The following is a 20,473-nucleotide window of genomic DNA, read 5'->3' as shown; positions in this document are numbered from 1 at the left end:
TAGCTAAGTCTGTGGGAAAAAGGAATTTTGTCAAATGGATCTCTGATATAGAATACCAGTCCAAATACAAATAAGGTTGTAAGTGAAGAAATAGTATCACTTCCTCTCCTGAATTACTCCAAATAAATCATCATTTTGTTTACAACTAAGTCATCACTCACATAATAGTCTAAAACAGCCATATCCCTGCCATCAATGTTTCTTTTCTCATCATTTATGAAATTATAAACTTGCTAAAGTATCAACTATAATTAACATTATTTGTCAAGGTCATTTTATAATCATGCTTCATAGAGTATTAGAATATGCATATATATGTATATGTACACATATGTACACACATACACACACACATTCTGAAAGGCAGCATGGCAATAGTAGATAGAAATCTGTCTTCAAAGTCAGGAAGACCTGGGCTCAAATCCTACCTCTGACACATACTGCCTCAGGGAAAGCTACTCAAGCGTTTAGAGCTTCAAGCCCTTTAAAAGTTTTGGAGAAGGTCAAGTGAACAAGCATTTATTAATCAATTACATATGTGCCAGGCATTGTATTAAGTGCTGAGGATACAAAAAGAGGCAAAAGACAATCCCTGCCCCCAAGGAGCTTGCAAACTAATGGGAGGACAACACACAAACACAAAATAAGCTAAATACAGGATAAATAAGAAATAATTAACAGAGACAAGACAGTAAAATTAAGAGGGGTTAGGGAAGGCTTTCTATAGAAGGTGATATTTTATCTGGGACTTAAAGGAAGCTAGGGAGGTAAGAAGCTGTAGTTGGAGAGGGAAAGTGTTTGAGAGGACAGCCAGAGAAAATGCCCAGAGCAGTAAAATGGAGTATCTTGTTCATGGGACAGCCAGGAAGCAGGTATCACTCAATGGAAAAGTACATGTTGGGGACTAAGGTGTAAGACGAGCACAAAGACAGAAAGGGCTATGTTATATAGGACTTTGAATGCCAAACACTATTTTGTATCTGACCCTGGAGGCAACAGGAAACCACTGGAATTTATGGGGAGGGAGGGGAATAACATGATCATACCTGCATGCTAGGAAAATCAATTTAGTGGCTGAATGGAGGATGGACTGGAGTGGGGAAAGACTTGAGGCAGGCAGAGAGACATGAGGTAATGGGAGCCTGCACCAGGGTGGTGGCAGTGTCAGGGGAGATAAGGGCATGTATACAAGAAATGTTGCAAAGGTGAAAGTGGCAGTCCTTGGCAATAGATCAGCTATGAGGAGTAAGAAATAATGAGGAATCCAGGATGACTCCTAGGTTTACAAACCTAGGGGACCCAGGAAAATGGTACTGCCCTGTACAGCAATAGAGAAGGTAAGAGCAGGAAGGGTTTAGGGAGAAAGATAATGAGTTCTGTCTTGGATATATTGAATATAAGATGTTTACTGGACATTCAGTTTGAGGTATCTGAAAGTCAGTTGGAGATGTGAGATTGGAGATCAGCAGAAAAAGTGGGGCAGGAAAGGTAGATTTGAGATGCATCAGCATAGAGATGGGAATTAAATAGATGGAAGCCAATGTGAAGCAACATAAAGGAAGAAAAGAAGACGACTTAGGACAATACACTGAGGAACATCTAAATTAAAGGGAGTAATCTGGAGGAGGATCCAGCAAAGGAGTCAGAGAAGGAGCTGTCAGACAAATAGAAGGCAAACCCAGAGAGAATGGTGTCCTGAAAACCTAGATAGAAGAGAGAATCAAAGAGGAGACAGTAATCAACAGTGTCAAAAGCTGCAGAGATGTCAAGGATTATGAGGAGTAGCTCATGGAAAATAAGTAGGTTTAGGAACTGAGTGGATAGGGTATTTGAGGGAAAATCAAGGAGTTAAGAAGTGGAGAAACAGTAGAGGAACCAATTTCAGGTGGCCTTTTCAAGAAGTTTAGATACAAAGGGCAGAAGAGATATAGGACTATACAGTGATGGAAGGATCAAATGAGGTCTGTTTTTCTGGATAGTGAAGACAAGAACATGTTTATAGCCAGTAGGAAATGAGCCAGTAGAGAGAAAGACATTAAAAATAAGTGAAAGAGTGGGGATGACAGAAGGGGCAATCTGTTGGAGGAGATAGGATGGAATGGGATTGCTCAAACAAATAGAAGGGTTAGTGTTAGTAAGGAGAAATACCATTTCACCATACGAGACAGTGGAAAAGGAGGAGAAAGTAGTAGAAGGCACCTGAGTGAGAGGAGATGAGGAAGAGGGGGAAAGAGGGCGTTCATAGCAAATGGCCTCAATTTCTGCTGTAAAACATGAGGCAAGATTCTCAGCTGAGAGAGTGGAGGGAGCGGGAGGCAAGGAAGGGTTGAGGAGGGATGAAGACATCTGGAAGAGCCCATGTGGAGAGTGGGAGAATGAGCTGACAAGAGAGGTATATGTATAGTAGGATTACCAAGCAACAGTAAGGGTCCAGTTGAGGTTATGTAACAAATTTGTAGTAAACCTAGTAAGAATTGGGTGATCTTCTCCACCTCCATTCAGCAGCATATCTGTAGGAGGGAAGGAGAGTGACTAATGGTAGGAGTGATACCAGGCTGAGGCTTGGCTGGGCATAATCAGAAACATAATAAGGGAGCTAGGGATTCAAGAAAAGGACAGTATAGAGTTCAAATCAGTTTACCAAGGGGTCAAGATGGGATGAAGAGGGAATGGCTAGCGCAGTGGAGATAGCCTGGGAGAGAATTGAAGGATCAAGGGATTAGAAGTCTCGGTGTGGATAAAGAGTAGGGTTAGGTAAAGGAAGGTGGGAGAAAGGTAAAAAGCCAATAGATTATGGCCAAATAAGGAGACTTCAGAATTCTTGAGCATGAGAATGCTACATTTGTGGGTGAGAGGAATACCAAATATATGATCATCTCTGTGTGTATCTGAGATGGGGTAGAGGAGTAGCTCATAGGAGGTGAGTAGATTTAGGAACTGAGTGGTTAGGGTATTTGAGGGAGAATCAATATGTATGTATGTTGAAGTCCCCTAGTATGACGGCAGGAGTTGGGGAGGAGAGAAAACTGTAAGTCAGGTATCAAACTCATAGAAGAAAAGAGTGACCTGGAGGTCTGTAGACAACAGCTACCTGGATTTTGTTTGGGTGGTAGATATGAATAGCATGAAGCTCAAAAGAAGAGGGGCTACTGAATGATAGAGGAAGGGGGAGAACCTGAAAGCAGCAATGGATAACAAGAAGTATTCCAACACCCCCTCCTTGACCAGTCAGCTGAGAATGAGTGAAGGTACAGCCAGTACTGGAAAGGGTGGCCAGGGAGACTGTGTCATCAGGAGGAAGCCAGCTTTCAGTAAGAACTAGTAGATGAAGGAAGTGGGAGAGGAACAGATTTAAGATGAAGACAAGTTTGTTGCCTATGAAAGAGGCATTCCAAAGAGCAAAATGGAAGGGTTGGTGGAGTGAGGATGAGACTTTGAGGTGGAAGGACTAAGGGCAAGTGAGCGAGAAATCAGTTAGGAGTGTGGAATGAGGTTTGGATGATGATCTACAGGAGTTCAGAATCACTGGGATGTGAAGACCAGGTGAAAAAATCTCAAACATCCAGGTTCAAGGTGATGAGTACCAGGGTGGTAGCAGTGTCAGAAGAGAGAAAGGAGCACATACAAGAGACGTTACAAAGCTAGAAACTACAAGACTTGGGAAATGATTAGACATGAAAGGTGAATGAGCAGCTAAGGCTGACACACAAGTTTCAAGCCCAAGTGACTGGGACAATGGTAATACCCTTTGATAATAACAGGAAAATGAGGAAGAGAGGAGGGTTTGGGGGGAAAAGATAATGAGTTCAGTTTAAGGTTTCTATGAGACATCCAGTTTGAATTGTCCAACAAGCAACTGGAGATGGGAGACTGAAGGTTGGTAGAGAAGTTAGAGCTTGATAAGTAGATTTGAGAATCATTTGCATAAAGATGATAATTGAATCCATGAGAGCTGATGAGATCACCAAGTGAAATAATATACAGGGAGATGAAGGCCCAATACAAGACTTGGGTGATAACCTATGGTTTTCAGGCTCAACCTCTACAAAGATCTAGCAATGGAGACTAAGAAAGACAAAAACCTAGAGAGATGAGAAAAACCCGGAAGATGATGAACACAGTGTCAAAGGGTAAAGAAAGGTTGAGCAGCATGAGGATTGAGATACTGGCAATTAAGAGATGACTGGTAACTTTGGTAAGAGCAGTTTCAGTTGAGTGATGAGGTTGGCAACAAGGTAGCAGAGATTTAGGGGGAGGAAGAGGGAGAGGGAGGAAAAGGAAGGAAGAAGGGAGAGACAGAAACAGAGAGAGACAGAGAAAGAGACAGAGAAATAAAGACAGAAAGAGAGAGACAGAAAGACAGAGAGCAGCAACAATTAGATAGCTTTCTCAAAGAGTTTAGCCACAAAAGAGAGTAGATACAGGATAATAGCTAGCAGGGATGTAGGAATCAAGTGAGAGTTTTTTAAGGATGTGGAAGACAGGCATGTTTGTAGGCAGCAGAGAAGCAACCAGATCAAATATTAGTGAGAAAATGAGAATGATTGAGGGGACAAACTACTAGAGAAAACAAGACAGAATGGTATCATTTGTGCATGTAAAGGGATTTGCCTTGGCAAGGAAAAGGGCTACCTCTTCATGGAGTGAAGTAAACAGTAGTGGAATAGAAGGCTTCTGAGTAATGCGAGATGAGGAAGAAGGAAGAAAAGGAAACTCTTAGGAAATGGCTTCAATTTTTTCAGTGAAATATGAGGAAAGGTCCTCAGCTGAGAGCGCTGAGAAGCCATGGAACATTTGAGAAGGGATGAACCATTGGCACTGATCTGCACTGATGAGGAAGTTCTTTAATGGGAACTCCCTATACCAGTGAAATCACAGGGCCAATTTTTTTTAAGTACGCTTCAGCAAAATAATACCAAATGTATCTTTACTAGAGATGGAACTTCTTCATGTGTCAGGAAATCCAGAGTCTATTCTTAGCTCTACCACAGCCACTGGGCCAACAAGTCATTTTTCTGATTCTCAGATTCCCTACATGTAATCTAGAGAGTCATACTTAACAAACAACCAGTCTCAGAATGATACTATTACAATTAATAAGGTCTAACTACAAAGCATTACTTTCCTGGAGGAATATAATTATACACACAGAGGAATGCATGTGAGTGTGGAAAACAGGAGTGAAGCAGAAAAACAGGAATACTATATAAGCAAACATGAGGTAGGCAAATACCTTAAATGAAATTCTGCAATCTAATCTAAAACACTTTCACAATTCCCAAATCTTCACTATTCTGGATTACTAGAGATAGAATTATCTAAAATTCTAGAAGTCATCTACTCTCATTGCTTCTACTTCCACTCTTCTTATTCACTTCTCAATCCTTTCCAATCTGGCTTCTGACCTCAACTGTCAAATGAAATGGCCCTCTCCAAAGTTATCAGTGATCTCTAAGCTGTCAACTCTCAACTGTCATTTCTCAATCTTCAGCCTTCTTGACCTCTCTGCAGCATTTGATATTGTTGACCACACTCTCTTGTGGGATACTAAGATTCCCTGGGATTTCATGATGCTGCTGTCTCTTGGACCTCCTCCTACCTGTCTGATCACTCCTCAGCATTCTTTGCTGGCTTATCATCCATAATACAGATAACTCATAGATTTTTATACAGTCTTCTATATACAGCCTTAGTCACTCTCCTGAGCTCTAGTCTTTCACCACCTACTTCCTTTTGGACATTTTCAACTGAATAACTCATAGGCATCTCAAACTCAACATGTCCAAAACAGAATTCATCACCATACCTCTCAAACCCATCCCCCCTCTGAACTTCTCTATTTCTATCCAAGATGTCACTATCCTTATAGACACCTTGGTTTTTTTCTGACTTCTCAACTCTTCCTCATCCCTCAAGATCATTGTTTTATAATTTCTAAAGCCACAACATCTCTGGAATCTGGTCTTCTTTTCTCTACTCACAGCCACACCCAAAGTCTGGCCTTAATTACCTCTTGCTGCACTATTTCAGTATTTCTAACTGGTCTTCCTGCCTGTCTCTTTCCACTCTACCCCATCCTCAACTCAGCTACCAAAGTGATCTGATCATGGCTCTATCTCTCTGTCACACACACACACACACACACACACCCCATAAACTCCAATCACACCCTGTTGCCTCTATGATCAAATACTGTCTTCTATTTGACAAACTCAATCTCTTCGCAACCTTTCCAAATTTATTTGAAATTATTCCCTTGCACTCTACAGTCCGGTAACCACTAAAACAGTGCCCGACACATAGCAGGGGCTTAATCAGTGCTTGACTGATTTGGTCTACATAAACACATAAAGTATACCATTTGATACAAAACAAAAACAAACATAGCCAAAAATTTTTTCCTAAGTTGTTTTGTTTTTAAAATAAATATCTAGGCAGATACTTCTGCCTTTTTTCAATTTAGACAATAGGGAGCAAAGGAAGAAAATACGGTTGAGGCTTTGATGACTAACACTGTGAAATGATGGAAATAATTTGTAGTTAATCATTCTAACTTATAAAAATAATCCAGAGAAAGTGTGACTAGATTTCTTCCAGTGTTTTAATACATGGACATGACTGTCTTTGCATATGGCAGGATACACAAGAAAAATTATCATCTAAGCTTCAAATTAAGTAATCCAGTAAAAGATCTAGCTAATCATTGTAAAAAGCACATAAACAGGAGGCTAGCCATCTAATAAGAAAGTTCTTTGAGGGGCCAAGGCAACCCATGAAACAAAGAAAAATAAAAATAGCCCTAATTTCTACATATCCTTTTCCCCATTCTGCTGTGACAGTGACCACAAGGGAGGCAGAGGGTGAAAAGAAGCATACAGCATTAGAACTGTCAACAAACTTCAATTTCATTGCTGTTCTTCTAAATGTAAGATCCTTGTAAAAAGATCAGCAAATTAACATACTGCTACTATATCCATCTTGACATTCTTGCTTTAAATTGTAACAGAAGAAAAAAGAAAATAGAAGCTACATGGAAGGATTAGTTCAGAGGTCCTCCTTAGAGAGGCAAAGAAAAGAGTTAGTAGAGGGACTGGGTTTTACCATACACCTATAAGAAACATTATTTTATGGGATTTTTGGTCATCATGTATTGAAAATATGTTTAATGTGAATGTATATGTAGAACCTATATCGGATTACATGCTGTCTTGGGTGGGGAGGCAAAATTTGGAACTCAAAAAACTTGTGGAACCAAATGTTGTAAACTAAAAATAAATAAATTTAAAAGGAAGAAAAATTTTTAAAAAGAACTTGATATTCTCCAAATCATATCAACATACACTCTGATACTAGATGACTTCCATGTAAAAGGAGAGGGAGGCAAAGATGGAGACAAAGTATATAGGAAAGTATGGCTTAAGAGAAAAAATAAATAAGACCAAAGACTAGTAGATTACATAGAAACTTGTGCCTTTAAATCATTGAACACTTTCTTCACAAAAAGCAAGGGTAAGCACTGGACACAACCAGCATCAAATAACACTACCAAAAAAATGATATTGACTGCATTTTAACAAACAGAAAAAGACATTACTGACCTCTGCATTAAAGACACCAAGCATCAGAGCATATGATGATTTAATTTAAAGAACTTACAAAAGTTCTTTATAGAATTTACCCCTTCAACCCCAGCAACTGATATTAGGGTACAAGCTGCAATTATTTTCACGATGGTCTTTTTTAGAAATATCTATCACCAATATCACAATACATGATGACCAAATATCCCATGAAATATTGTTTATCTTTGGACATAACGATAAAATCCATTCCTCCAATGCCCTTCTTTCCCTCCCTAAGGAGTAACTGGGAGCTTAACCAGGAGCTATCCTTCCATTTAACTGCAACTTCCTTCATTAGTAGAAGTATAGCCTACATTCAAAGATAGTTTTCATTCTCTGAGCATATAACCAAACACAGACAAAGGAGGCAGACGGAAATGTGCTAGGAGAAAGAGGGAACTTATCAAAGGATTAAAGTTTTTCTGTCAATAATATACAAACTAAATAACCAAGAATTATATATTTCTTTGGAAATCAGTGCTTTTTCTTTAAGTTTGCCAAACTATATATTTGAAGAAATGGAAAACAATAAATTTTCTTATGCTTCCCAAACATTCTACCCCTCAGGATAGGAAACAGTTACAGTGATCACTGGTGTAGGCATTCAAGGGAAGCCTGAGTCACAACTGCTCTGTGGAAGCCATGGAACCCAGCAACTACCACTTCAGTTTGTGTCACCTCCTCCAAGATCTCCTCCATCAGCAAGAAAGGCTCAGCAATGGCAGGGACTAAGGCCAGGATGGCCAGCCAGGGACTGCAGCAGGTACTGAACCAGGGGCCTGTCTAAAATTGGCAGGCAATGGAGCCCAGGATGAAGGAGTGTTTTACTTTCCTCTTCAGCAATGAGGTGCTAAGCAATATGTTTCCTGGAGGGCAAAGAGATGACCTTTCAACTTGTCACTAAGACCTCCATAACCCTGGGCATTGTCATCCACCTTGCCAAAGTGCCCTTTGGGCCCTTAGGTCTTACCATCCACCCTGTCACTTCACCTAAGAACCACTAAACCTTCCTATCTTCCCTACAACTAAATCCTTCTCTGTGCGCATGTTGGTATTTGGGGTGGGAGGGGGAAAAGGAGAGCAAGGGTATATCCTCCTATTACAATATCATCTCCTTGAGGGGAGTTTTCTTTTGTATTGCCAGCATTTAACATAGTGACTGGCACATAATAAATGCCAATAATTTTTAAAATTCATTCATTCATACATTCATTTTCCTACTAAGTTTGGGCTTATTTTTTGACTAGTTGACTATAAGAACAAGTTCCATCTTTCTTTCCCTTTCCTGAGTTTCTGTCATCTATTCCTCCCCAAAGGGCTTATCCTATGTCTGATTCCCAAAGGACCTTGCTTTTGGAAAGGAATCTGATAAACTATCCAGTGTTAGCTAATAACAGTTTATTATAGTGATACCCTCCACAGTGTTATCTGTATTATACTAGGCAGTTCTTAAAACCTGAAAAGCCCTTAAACCTAAATGGACCAATCTCTTATGGTGACATTTCAGATATCAAGATAGGTCAGTGCAGAAGACATTTTTGGGCCAAGATACACTTGGTAACCATATAAATCACATCAAAGAGCGGACACCTGCTCACCTATTTGTAAGGCTAAAAAACCTGACTGACATTTCTAAACTCCATTTTACAAGTACTATGTCAGCTTCAAGAATGCTAAGCTTGGGTAACCGACAGGGCTTTGCTCTGGGTTCTCTTCTCTTCTTCCTGTTTCATTTGGTGATCTCATCAGCTGTTATGAATCCAATTATCATCTCTATGCTGATGATTCTCCAATTTAATTACCCAGCCCTACCCTCTCAGCTGACTTCCAGTTTCACATCTTCACAACTGTCTACTGGACATCTTAGGTATGTTTGGTGGATATCTTAAATTCAACATATTCCAAAAACTCATTATCTTTCCCCAAAAACCCTCCAATATTCCTACCACCCCTATTACTGTCGAGGGTACTACTCCACTGAAGTCACTCGGGCTCACAAACTAAATATGTTCCTCAACTCCACACTCTCTCACTCCCCATATCCAATCTACTAACAAGGCCCGTCAATTTTACCTTTGTAACACCTCTAGTATATATCTCCTTCTCTCTTTTGACACTGCCATCACACTAGTGCAGACCCTCATCACCTCACACCTGGACTATTGCAATAGTCTGCTGCTTGCTCTTCCCACCTCAAATCTCTCTCTACTCCAGTCCATCCTGCACTTAGCAGTCAAAATTATCAGAGCAGGTCTAACCATATCACTTCTGCACTCACCCTCTCATCACCACCACTCCCCCAATAAACTCCAGTGTTTCCCATCACCTCCAAGATCAAATAGAAAATCCTCTCTGGGCATTTAAAACCCTTCAAAACCTGCCCCCCATCTTTCCAGTCTTCTTACACCTTACCACATGCTTTTCAACCCCTGTTTTCTCATTTCCAAGACTGCATGCAGTACCCTACACGCAGCAGCTGTTGCAAGAATCCTGGGAAATTAAGTTGTAGTTTGTACTATATATACCATGTCCTCCTAGGTAAAGTACTGCCAATAATAAAATCCTCCTTTACATGAACCTTCCCTTTAAAAATGTTATTAGTGAAAGTGACACTAGGGAAATGATGGGGAAAAGAAAAAAATGATAGAGAAACAGTATGGCAAAGGGTTGAGGCCAGAAGATATTAGGTTCACCAAAAACACAATCAACATGTTTCCCAAGTCTAATCACAGAAAAAGGGCTTCCTGAGCAAAGGCATTTCCCTGGTCCCAGAGATTTTGTTATTATGTAAATTCCATTTATAACTGAAGTCAGGCACTTGAAGTAAGAGGGGGAAAAAAACCTCTTATCAAGTATAAATCAATAATATTGAAAATATGTTTGATGGAAAGCAAACTAACCTAGAAAGCAAGCAAGCTAGACTCCATTCTACCACTGTGTGAACTAAGACAAGTAACTTGAATTCTCCAGGTCTCAGTTCCCCATGTCTAAAATTAGAGGACTCATTTATTTGGCCAAAATATTCCACTCTGTGAGTAAAAATACTGTGTGCCATACTAAAAAAGTACTATAAAATAAAAATATGATATTTTATTTTAATACTTAGTCTCAGTTCCCACTATCAAGGATGTGATTACTAAAGCATTAGTAACTCAAAAATTTAAAGTTTCACACTATCTTAACTTCATATCAGAAGCAACTTTTACATTCTTACTTTTCAGTTAGTCAGCACATCCTCATGATAAAGCATCAAGAGTAAGAGTTTAAGAATTTAAGTGTCTCATTCTGGAGAAATATTTGAAACTATGCCCAAAGGACTATAAAACCCAGCATACCCTTTGATCCAGCAATACCACTACTACGATTCCAAAGAGATCATAAAAAAGGGGAAAAGACCTACATGTATAAAAATATTTATAGCAGCTCTTTGTGGTGGCAAAGAATTGGAAACTGAGGGTAAGCCCATCAATCGGGAATGGCTGAACAAGCTGTGGTGTATGAATGTAATGGAATACTGTTGATCCATAAGAAACAATGAGCAGATGGATTTCAGAAAAACCTGGAAAGACTAACATGAACTGATGCTGAATGAGGTGAGCAGAACCAGGAGAACATTGTACACAGTAACAGCAACACTGTGCAATGGTCAGCTTTGACAGACTTAGCCTTTCTCAGCAACACAATGGTCTAAAATAATTCCAAAAGGCTCATAAAGGAAAATGCTATCCACATCCAGAGAAAGAGTTATGGAGTCTGAATGCAGATTGAAGCATAATATTTCCTCTCTCTTTTTTGTTTTTTTCTTCTTGTGGTTTTTCCCTTTTGTTCTGATTCTTCTTTCACAACATGACTAATGTGGAAATGTTTAATATGATTGTATCAGATTGCTTGTCATCTTGGGAAGGGGAGAGAGGAGGGAGAAAAAAATTTGGAACTCAAACTCTTGTAAAAGTAAATATTGAAACCTATCTTTACATGTAATTGGAAAAAAGTAAAATACTATTAAGTGGGGAAAAAGAAAGCAAAAAAAATACAAAATAAAACAAAGAATTTATGTGTCTGAATCATTTGCCCAATTAAACTACAAAAAAATTGCTAAAAGTAAATTGTGACTTACTAGCTGTAGGATGTTGGGCAAATCACTTAACCCCAATTGCCCTGCCTTTCCCCCTCCAAAAAAAAAAAAGTAAACTGTGAAATGGCAGGGGGAGGAAAGCAAAGCAGATGTGAAAATGAAATTTCATTTTAAAAAAGTAAATTAGTAAGACATTATACTAACATAGGGGAGTTAAAAATAGTATCATATAAATACTTGATGCCAATTGAGCAGGATGAGAATTAATGCACATAAATCCTTATCAAAATGTAGAAATATTCTCAGAAAGTGTTCTCCATATTTTACTGTATTATATAAGAAGACTATAAATCTACACAAAGAGCCATACAAAGTTCAAGTCTCTGCTCTGCTCTGGCTATGGCTAATACAATATTTGCATAAAGTACCTGCCTTTCTTCCCTATTCCCAGAACTGCATGGAGAAATTGAGAAAGAAACCAGAGGAAATAGAAGAAAGCACAAAATAAGCTGGCCAGACAGAAAAAAAAAATGAGGTGCCAGAAACGTATGGACAGAAGGGGAAGAAACAACACAGACATAAGAAAAATGAGATGTGTAAAAACTGGATTGGATTATTATACTGTGATTTTTTAAATTCTGCAAAAATCCATAATTCACATATTACTTGATTCTATGAACTGTGGATCTTCTTGTTTCATTCTATATCATCATTTAACTGGGAAGAAATTGTAATACATAACATTTGGGCTATTTTTATGATAGACTGAATTAGAAATTTCTCAGTTTAACTGTAATTTTTGAGAATGAGTGTTGTACAGCAGAAAGAAGATTGCCTAGCAATCAGGAAAACCTGCATTCAAGTCCTGCCCCAACACATACTGGCTGTGTGAGCCTGGGCAAGTCACTTAACTTCTCACTGCCCTCAAAGAGTAGGTGCAATCTACATCAGTAGAAGTAGTTTCCTTACCAAGAGTCCCAGACCTAAATGTAATCACAGGTCCAGTCCAAAAAAATAAAAATAAAAAAGATTTACAACTTCTGAAATCCTGATTATTAAAGTATTAACTACCTTAAAACATGACTATTTACAACTCACATAAATCATTTCATCAGCTTCAGGAAAATATGTAATATATCTTTCCAGTTTAACTTTGACAACTACACCTCTCAGAAAGGGAATATCAAAATCATGGCAGAATTTAATCTTAATATTTAAAAAAAATCAAGCAGGACTGCGTCTGCCAGTATTGTGAAAGATATCAGGTATAGACAGTATTTATGTGTGATAAGGAATTCCCTACCCCACTCTTCAACCATTCATCTTAATAAGAGAACACATCTCAGAAGGTGAGAGCTCAAGAGATTTAGAAAGAAGGGGGAAAAGCCAATATTAAATGTATTTTCACCATTTAAACATTTTTGCCAACATTCCAAATACCTTTAAAACCAGAGGGACATTAATCTAGGTACATTTCTCCAATGTATCAGCATGAATATTATGGACAAGCGTAACTGTTCACATCCTTTTTAAAAATTCCAAACAAAGCCTGAACGTTCACTATAAGAAACCATTCTCATTCCTTCATTAATGTGCACACAGATCTTCACTGTTCATTTTAGAAAACTTACTTTAAGCTATTAAAGCTTAAAATTGCACTAAGACTTTTAGAACACACTTTCGGGAAGGAGTTGATGGTACTGTGGATAAAGTGTTAGGCCTAAAGTCAGGAAGCCTCCAGTTCAAATTTGACCTCATACACTAGCTGTGACCCTGGGCAAGTCACTTAACCTCTGTTTGCCTCAGTTTCCTCAACTGTAAAGTGGGAGATAATAATGTCACCTACTCCACAGGGCTGTTGTAAGGATCGGAGACATTTGTAAATAGTGATTTTTAGCACAGTGTGTGGCACAGAATAGGTGCTATATAAATCATATTTTCTCTCATCCTCTTCCCTTTTAGATAATAATAATTAACACATATAGCACATTAATATTTGTAAAGTGCTCTACACTTATTATCTCATTTGTTCCTCTTAACAATCCTAGAAAGCTGCCACTATTACACTCTTTTCCAGATTAGGAAACTGAGGGAAGAGAGGTTAAGTTACTTGCCATGGGTAACACAAGTCGTGAGTAAATCCTGAAGCAGTATTCAAACCATCTCTTCCTCACTTCAAGTCAAGTGCTTTATCCATTACATCAAGCTGCCAATCAATCAAATCAAGAGAAACTTATACTTTCAAAAGACGACATCTATTACACAAATAAAACTTATACAATTCTTAAAGAAAATGACAACTAATGAAGCTAATTTTCTCAGATTTACAGTGATTTTATTAATGTTCCATTAGGCCTCAAAAATAATTTACTCTTTGACATTTCATGTTTGAAATATTACATGTTATGCTTCATTCAATGCAACAGATTTTAAACAGAAATGAAAAGGTTAGTTTGTTGACAATAAGTAGTAGAAGTCAGTCAATCAACAAGCACTTAAATACCTGCTATGTGGCTCAGCACTGTGAAGCACATACACAAAGGATGAAACAATTCCTACTTTCAAGGAGTTTACAGTGTAATTTCTCCCTGACTACCCAAAAGCTATGTAAGTTTAAAAAAAAAGAACCTTACTTTAACTGCATGTGGACCTCAATTTCCTTCCCTTTGATACATATGACTCCCAGATCTCTATGTCCAGCCCTCTTCTCTTGTATTAGATCCAGTCTCTGATCACCAACTAATTTCCTTTTAGACATTTCAAACTAGATAGCTTGGCTATTCTACCTCCACAAGATCTCTTACAGCTACCACCAGAGTTCAGGCCCTCCTCCTATCTTGCTCAGACTACAGCAACAACAGCCTCCTAATTGGTCACCCTACTTCAAACTTCTCCCCAACTCTAATCTTACCTCCACACAGCTGCCAGAGTTATTTCCTTAAAGTGCAGGTCTGACCATGTCATTCTTCTACTCAAATATGGTTGGCTCCTATCATCTCTAGGACCTAATATCAACTCCTCTGGTTTTTAAAACTCTTTGAAACCTGGCCCCAATCTACCTTTCCAGGCTCATTATACATTAAAGCCATTGAAGTATGTCTTCTTACTGGTCTTCATGCATGACACTCCCATCTCTGTGCCTTTGCTGTCTTGGAGGAGTGCTGCTGGGACAGAGCCTAGGGTGACAGTGGACCCAAATGTAGCTTTGAAAACAGCAGTGCTTGGACCCTAAAGTTTGGGACAAAGTACTCGCTACTCTACATGCACTGGCTGTCTCCCATGTCTGCTCAGTCCTCCCTCCACACCTTCACCTCTTAGGATCTCTTATTTCCTTTAAGAATCAGCTCAAGCACCACATTCTATCTGAAGCATTTTCTCCCCCCTCCCTCCCCAGTTTCTAGTGCCCCTCCTCTCAAAATTCCTTGGTACATATGTTGTATTTATTTAGGTACATGTTATCTCTCCCAGTAAAATGTAAGTTCTTTAATGGCAGGGACTGCTTCATTTTTTATTTAGTTTACGTAGTGCCTAGCACGGTGCCTGGCATATAATAGACATTTAACAAGTGTCTATTGATAGATTTCTTTGTAAAATGACAACTACAGAGAAGTGTGTTTATCAAAGGTTCTAGGTTTTATATTACACAAATATCTGAGAAAACAAAATGTTTTAAATAAGCCATCTCAGAAAAATCATAGGTCTTTTATTCTTCCTTAGGTCAACTATTCCCCTGGCATTATAAGCTGGTTCAATAAAATATTGCCACTCCTTTTAGGATTCCATGTTCGTCATTTAATCATTTTCACTCTCAGGCATTCATTCATAGCTGGGCTTGATTTGTCTTTTTTCTATTTTATCTCATATCTGTATCACATTTTTCTCACTCTACTGTTGGAAGCAATGACAGAATGCTAAAATACAAGTTCTGCCTCCTTCAAATTATGTCTTACAATATTTGCAGATTTTCTTATACTTATCATTAAAAACTCACCAATCCCCTGTTTAGCCCTGTTACTGTACTTTGTCTACTCTTTCTGAATAGTTCTATCAGCTTTCATGCTTGAAACTAAATGTAATGCTCCAGGTGTTATTATCAGTGCTAAAGGTGGAAGAGACAAACCATTAAAGTATTTGAGATGCTTTCTCTTCTTCTGCTGCTGCTTCTTATACCTTCCTTTTCCTTGGTGAGAAAAGAAGGAATGGTGGTACTGACTTGTAATACACTCTCACAGAGGGTATGAGCAATATCCAGCTAAAAGAAATGGCACTTCTCCAAAATTACACCAAGGATAATGATATTCATTCATCTGGGACATTACTCATAACATTTCATTTCGATTAGGAACCACAGAAGAAAGCAAGCTATACTAAGAATCAGGAAATGTAGTCTAGTCCCAGTTCTACTACTAAATAATAACAAATTATCATCATTTCACATTTTTCTAGCATTTATTTACAAAATACTCTTACTCTAACAACTCTGTGGGCTAGCTATCATTGTCATCGTTTTAAGATGAAGAGAATGAGTTTTAGAAATGCTGTTAACTTATCCATAGTCACATTACTAAGTATCAGATTCAGGTTTCTCAATTACAAATCTATTACTCTTTCCACTGTTTCTAGTCATGTTACCTTAGTCAATCTCTCTGGATTTCAAGTTCCTCATCTGTAAAAATGACAGTCTATTCTATAAAGTCTTTTCCAATTCTGGTGTTCTATGTCTTATCTGGTATAATCTGACTAGTTAGTTACTAATATTACTTTTTAAATAAAACACCATGTAGATTTAGGCCACATTTTAAGGTATTTTAAAAAGCAAAAACATTTAAAACAATGAATAACTGAGGAAAAGATAATTCTACTTATCTCCAACCATGTAAGGATATATCTGGTATATAACCACAGCAAGTTTTTTTCCCCTTAAATATAAAAATTTTGACTTGATTATATCACCTTTTTACTTGCATGACTGATGTTCAAAGGAACAAAGTGCCTGAAGAAAAGATTACTTTTAAAAATTAAGACCAAACTTAACATTCTAATGAAATACTTCTGTACGGCTAGTTTTATAACCCCAAGTTTTAGTGATCTGAAGTTCCAAAATCCTAATGATGTGAATGTGGATGCCTACAAATACTCTAATATGTGTTCCCTTAACTATAATCAACAGGTGCTTAAAAACAACCTAGACTTTATCACCAAACCCAGCTAGCCTTTTCAAAAATGTATGCCATAGGACCCAAATTCAACCAAGCAAAACTGTGTGAAAGGCTCTTCATAAATTCACTACTGGCAAAAATAAAAACAAAAACTCAGAGTTCACCATATTAATAATGTCTTCCTTATATATGGATAGTATATTATTACCCATCATATCTTAATGAAGAAAAATAATTGGTTCCTAAGGTTAGGCCACTAAATGAAAGGAAAAATCTAGGAACCGTTAATAAATTATCTTACATGGACTTGCCAACTAGAACAGTTTAAACATTTAAGATTCCAAAGTGGTACCAGGTAAAGAAATTTATAAAAATAAATACTTTAAAGCTGGGACCTTCGTGTAGCCCAATCTCATTTTACGATAAAAGAAACTAAGGCTCAAAAGAGCTAAATGACTCTCCCAAGGTCACAGGGATCCTTACTCCCTGACCCAGTGTTCTTTCCAATATGCCACAATATCTCACAGACGACGGGGTCTAGAATGTACACTTTTCAAAACCGCTACTCTAACTACTACTGCTGTGACAGAGCAGCTTTAAATAAATGCCCTTTTTTCCTAATTATAATCCTACACTGCTCTATGTTGCACTGACTTCTAATACACAATGTGGAAAATCATGTTCTCTGGTTCTATAACCTGTTTATTTAAAACAACCAGGGATTTAAAAGCAATAGGTACATAATAAACAAAAAGTGATTAACTTCCTGGCTGTGTGACTATGGACATGTCACTTATCCTATCAGTGGTCCCAGAAACGCTAAGAATTTAAATTACAGAGCAAGTATAGATCTGATTGGTAGAGAAAATTCCTTCAACCAATGAAATTCTAAATTTGGGGCCCCTTTCCTCCTAAAACTATTATTTCAAATTTAAAAATTCAGTGGAATCAAAGTACCAATTTTTAACAAAGTGACAGATGTAACATACTATCCTCATCAATACTGATTTACGGAGTGATCACTGGATATCAATGAGTTCATTTTGAAGATTTTACAATTAGCCTAGGCTCTGAAACCCCAAAGTTTACCTACCCATTATCAAAATTTTCATTCTGTAAGTTCAGGTCTATCGTTAGAACCAAATTTAATTTAAATGACATTTATAACATTTTCGGAAAAAACTATTTTGTGGTAGCACAATCGATATATCTTGCTTTTTTAAAGGATCGTTGTAATTTGCTTCCTCTCCACCTCATCCTCAAAAAAATTATCAATGCTAATTTTGGAATTCTCCTCAGAGATTAGATCTTCTCTCAACGTTCCAAAACCTAAAGAAAATCTCTAGTTTTATTAAAACTATCATTTTAAGACATATGCCTATGCAGTCAGGTGCCTTTTTCAAATAGAAAGGGGATATGAACTGTTTTACTATTTCTGTCTACAAGGATGTTTAAACCATATAATGAATATTTTACAACGCCTTATCACACCATGAATAGCCAATGCTGAATGAATGTTCTGGATGAGGTTATGTGCAGAGATAGCATGTAAATATAATACAGGAATATCTTATAAGAAAAAAAAAGGCCCAACCCACACAACCTCATAAACAAGCTGTGAACAGCTGTTGTATAAAGTTCAGGAAGAGTAACTGGTATCCATCAGCTAGTTCTTTCGCTCCAACTGGAAATGAAAAGGTACCCAAAACAAAAACCTCACCCCCAAATCCAATCACAACAGAGTGTGACAACTCTTCCCCTCCTCCCCACAGCCCGCTCAAGCTGTTCAGCTAGAGATGGGACAGTTCCCCTTGACAGCTCCTCTCTTTGTTTTGCTAGGCTCCCCCTCTCCTTTCCTCTCCTCCCTCCCCCCTTCCCTCCCCCTCGTGATGCTGCTGACCTACATGGGAGCAAGCTCTGCATCAAGCAGGAGAGCAGCCCCAAAAGCCGCTGCTCCTTCCTCCCCGCACCCCATGCCCCGGGTCTGCCAACTCCTCCCAGCGGGCGCGGGAGCCACGCGGACCAGGGAGTCCGGAGGGCAAAGGGAAGCCGCGGAGGGGGAGGAGGTCGCAGAGCCGGGTCAGCCCTCATGCACTCCCCAGCCCCCCAAGACCTCAAACAAGGGTTTTGTGATCCCCAAATCCTCTCTCCTGGCGGTTCTCAGGGCTGCCCCGGAATGGGGGGGGGGGGGCTGCAGTGGCCCGGGGAAGGGGAATGCGGTGGCCCGCAGGGTGGGGGCGCTTACCTGCGCCCGGGGGCGGCTCCCCGGCGTCGCCCGGCCCGGGGGCCAGGGTGACGGTGCCATCCCTCCAGACTCGGATCTGCGCGGGCGCCTCCAGTGGGCGGCGGGGCGCGCGGCTGGGGCGGCTGCGCGGGTCTCCGGCGGCGGCCCGCAGGGAACCGCAGCATTGGTAGCACACAGCCCACGCCTGCTCCTCGTTGATGGGCTGGTTATAGAGGCGCAGAATCTCCTCCAGGCTCAGCGAGTCCCGCGGACCCCCGCTGTCCAGACCCCCCGCCGCCGCCCCCGGGCCCGAGGCCGGGGAGCCCGACCCCCGCAGCTCGCCGCTGCCCCCGGGCACAGCCGCGGCAGCTCCGGAGTGAGCCATCCCTCCCGCAGCCGCCTCGTCCTCCTCCTCGCTTCTCGGCTTCGCCTCAGCCCAGGAGCATCTTCTCCTCCGCCCGCCGCCGCCTCCCCATCCCCGGAACCACCGCCGCCGCCGCCGCTCAGCAGCTCGAGCGCCTCGGGAGCTGCGCGCGCCGCCCGCCCAGACCGAGCGAGACGCGGGGAGAGACGCGGAGCCCGAGTCCCCAGGAGCGCGAGAGGAGGGGGCGGCGGGGGGGGGAGGGGGGAGGGGAGACCCAGGAAAAGGAGCAGCAGGATGCAGTCCCGGCCCGCCGCCGCCGCCGCCGCCTCCGCGCCTATTGACAAGCGCCTCTGCAGCCCCCGAGCCAGCTCATAGCAACGCAATGGCGTCCGTTCCACCCTGCCTTCCCAACAGCCCCGCCCAGCCCCGCCCCCCCGGCTCCCGGCTCCCGGCTCCGAGGGTTCCGAAGCAGCTGCCGCTGAGGTTACCGCCCAGAGTCTTCACTTGCATCACCACCGCGCCTCCTGCGGGAGGGAGCTGCCACCGGCCTGGGCAGGAAAGCACCAGTCTGTCCCAGAAAGAGAGGCTACAGAGATTTGTGTGTGCGTGTGTATGTGTGTGTGTGTTCAACTGACAAGGTCACATTGGTGCATGAGGCCTAAAAGTGCCAGTGGGTTAGGCGTCTAAGGAGAACCACGTCTCCTCAGGCTTTACCCAGCAAAAGGCATGCTTTTCTCCAGCTGCCAAAACCTTGGTTGTGTCCTCCACAGTCACCGCTGGGTCCAGCCGCTGGATGGTGTAACTTAATTGCCCACTAAGTTTGTAAAGGAGGGGCATATTGTTGCAGCCGAAAAAGTTAGCCTTAGACTCAGGAATCAGGAAAACTTGGATTTTAGTTCTACCTCTTACATATACTGTCGGTGACCCTGGGCAAATCACCCCTCTCAGTGACCCCAACGTCAGTCGGTTATCCTTTTATTAAGCTCATACTATGTGCCAGGGGTGTAAAAAGAAAGGCAGACAGTCCCT

General features: G+C 40.5%; 1 protein-coding gene across 2 annotated transcripts in view; it reads right to left on the bottom strand.

Moving 5' to 3' along the window:
- SPIRE1 (spire type actin nucleation factor 1) overlaps positions 1 to 19,530 on the bottom strand; it is a 263,983-nt gene extending 244,453 nt beyond the window's left edge. For both annotated transcript variants that reach the window (XM_036760909.1, XM_036760915.1), the window contains exon 1: positions 19,102 to 19,530. In XM_036760909.1, coding sequence (XP_036616804.1) covers positions 19,102 to 19,465 — 364 coding nt within the window. In that variant the 5' untranslated portion in view covers positions 19,466 to 19,530. The remainder of the gene's footprint in view (positions 1 to 19,101) is intronic.
- Positions 19,531 to 20,473: the final 943 nt, after the last annotated feature.

The sequence above is a fragment of the Trichosurus vulpecula genome, chromosome 1, assembly GCF_011100635.1.
Source record: "Trichosurus vulpecula isolate mTriVul1 chromosome 1, mTriVul1.pri, whole genome shotgun sequence".
NCBI classification, from domain to species: domain Eukaryota; kingdom Metazoa; phylum Chordata; class Mammalia; order Diprotodontia; family Phalangeridae; genus Trichosurus; species Trichosurus vulpecula.
This window is presented reverse-complemented; position numbering and strand designations above follow the sequence as displayed.